The following is a 1,680-nucleotide window of genomic DNA, read 5'->3' as shown; positions in this document are numbered from 1 at the left end:
GGGACGCCTGGGACACACCACCTCCCCCACGGCATGGCTGCGGCACCTCCTGGATTTGGTCCGGGGCCTTAAAGGGGAGGTTTTGACACCTCCTGCTCCCTGCTCATTCCACATCCAGGCTGCTGCTCCAGGTACAGTGTAAGCCCTGCCCTGCCAAGCTTTGTCGCCCTACAGAAACAAGGAGCAGTGGCAGTCGTCCCCACACCAGCTCCTTCCTGCGAGACCCTGCAATGCCTCTGTGCAGCTCCCGACATGAAAGTCCACGTTGCTTGAATGAACACGGCCACTTCCTGGCACCCACCTGCTCCCGCTTTCACCCCAGTTCCAGTTCTCACCAGGGTCTGAGCAGCAGGATTGTCACCAGGGCCAGCTGCCTCAGCTGTCCTCCTGCCCACAGGGCATTTGCCCGTGGCCACCATTTGTTTCACGAGCACCCCCTGTGCCTGGGCACACACCATTTTTCCAGCTTCCAGCTCCCAGAACCGTAGAAGCACCAAGAAACGGCACCTGCAGCCGGGGCTGAGCCAGTGCGTACCTGGAGGCTGCCTTGTGCCAAGCAGGAGCCTCCCTGGTCAAAGCAGTGAAGGGAAACGTTCCAGGAGAAGCAAACACCTCCGAGAAGCTGAGACAGTTCAACAGTTTATGGCCCGAGCTCCTTCTGGACCAGAGTCAGCCCTGGCTTTAGCTCAGACTCCCTCCAGTTCCACCCAGAGCCGATGGCTGAGGTCGCAGTGAAAAGCAGAGCCGAGGGGAGAAGGAGGAGTTCCAGCAGAGCACTGCAGCTACTCGAGGAGCTCAGCAGGCTGTTCCCAGAAGAACCTCAGCCCTTTCTTTCAGTAGGTTTCACTCCCAAAGACTGTCCTCATTCGGGGAACCTTCCCCAGCCACCCCACACTCCTCAAGCTCTGCCCGTTCCTCAGTGGTCCAGGCCCCAGGGAATGGGGCACAATCCTTATTTCAAAACGAGCATGGCCTCTGTCCCGTCTTGCCTTGTCAAGTGGAGTCCATGAGTGAGGTAGTACTCCCGTCGGAGAAAGGCGTAGAAATAATCCGAGACAAGCAGGATCTGCAAAAGTGAGATGTTCAGACACATCAGTGATTCTTCAGAACAAGGAACAAAAAGGGAGACGTGTTTGTGACGGACCCTGAAGGGGTTTAAGAAGTCCTTCGGCCTTGGTCACGCTTTGTGCGAGGAGACACGGTGATCCCATGGACACTCCCTGTCTGTTGCCTTGTGGTACGAAGCCAAGGGAGACTTAACCCAGTCTATCCCCTGTGGTACCAGGGTGTTCTCACAGACACCCCCGCTCCACAAACTGGCCAAAACAGATGACAATGGCAGGTCCACCTGCGCCACAGCTTTGCAGACCATCCCCGCCTCACCTCACCCCTCCCACGCAAGCACTGTCACGGAGCTCAGCCAGGTGCTCAAAGTCTCCTGCTGCTCATGGCTATCGAGCACTTCTCCACGGCCAGCGTTTCTGCTCGGAGCAGGCCGGCAGCCCGCGGGCAGCAGCAGGGACACACAGCTCCCCAGGGAGCCCGAGCAAACGGAACCTTCGGCCGTTTAACAAAACAAGCCCTACCAGGCTCTGGGGTGAAGAGCGGGACGTCAGAGCTGTGGCTTCATAGCACGACCTGCAGGAGCATCACCCCCCATCACTTCTGCACCTCCCTCCC

The 1,680-nt window shown here is 58.4% G+C and overlaps 1 protein-coding gene across 1 annotated transcript in view; it reads right to left on the bottom strand.

Moving 5' to 3' along the window:
- Window positions 1-952: 952 nt before the first annotated feature.
- PIGU (phosphatidylinositol glycan anchor biosynthesis, class U) overlaps window positions 953-1,680 on the bottom strand; it is a gene marked incomplete at its 5' end in the record, with an annotated part of 17,080 nt that continues 16,352 nt past the window's right edge. Inside the window, one exon of the mRNA XM_010142140.1 lies at window positions 953-1,066. Coding sequence (XP_010140442.1) covers window positions 953-1,066 — 114 coding nt within the window. The remainder of the gene's footprint in view (window positions 1,067-1,680) is intronic.

This window comes from Buceros rhinoceros, unplaced genomic scaffold, assembly GCF_000710305.1.
Source record: "Buceros rhinoceros silvestris isolate BGI_N320 unplaced genomic scaffold, ASM71030v1 scaffold33058, whole genome shotgun sequence".
NCBI lineage: Eukaryota > Metazoa > Chordata > Aves > Bucerotiformes > Bucerotidae > Buceros > Buceros rhinoceros.
This window is presented reverse-complemented; position numbering and strand designations above follow the sequence as displayed.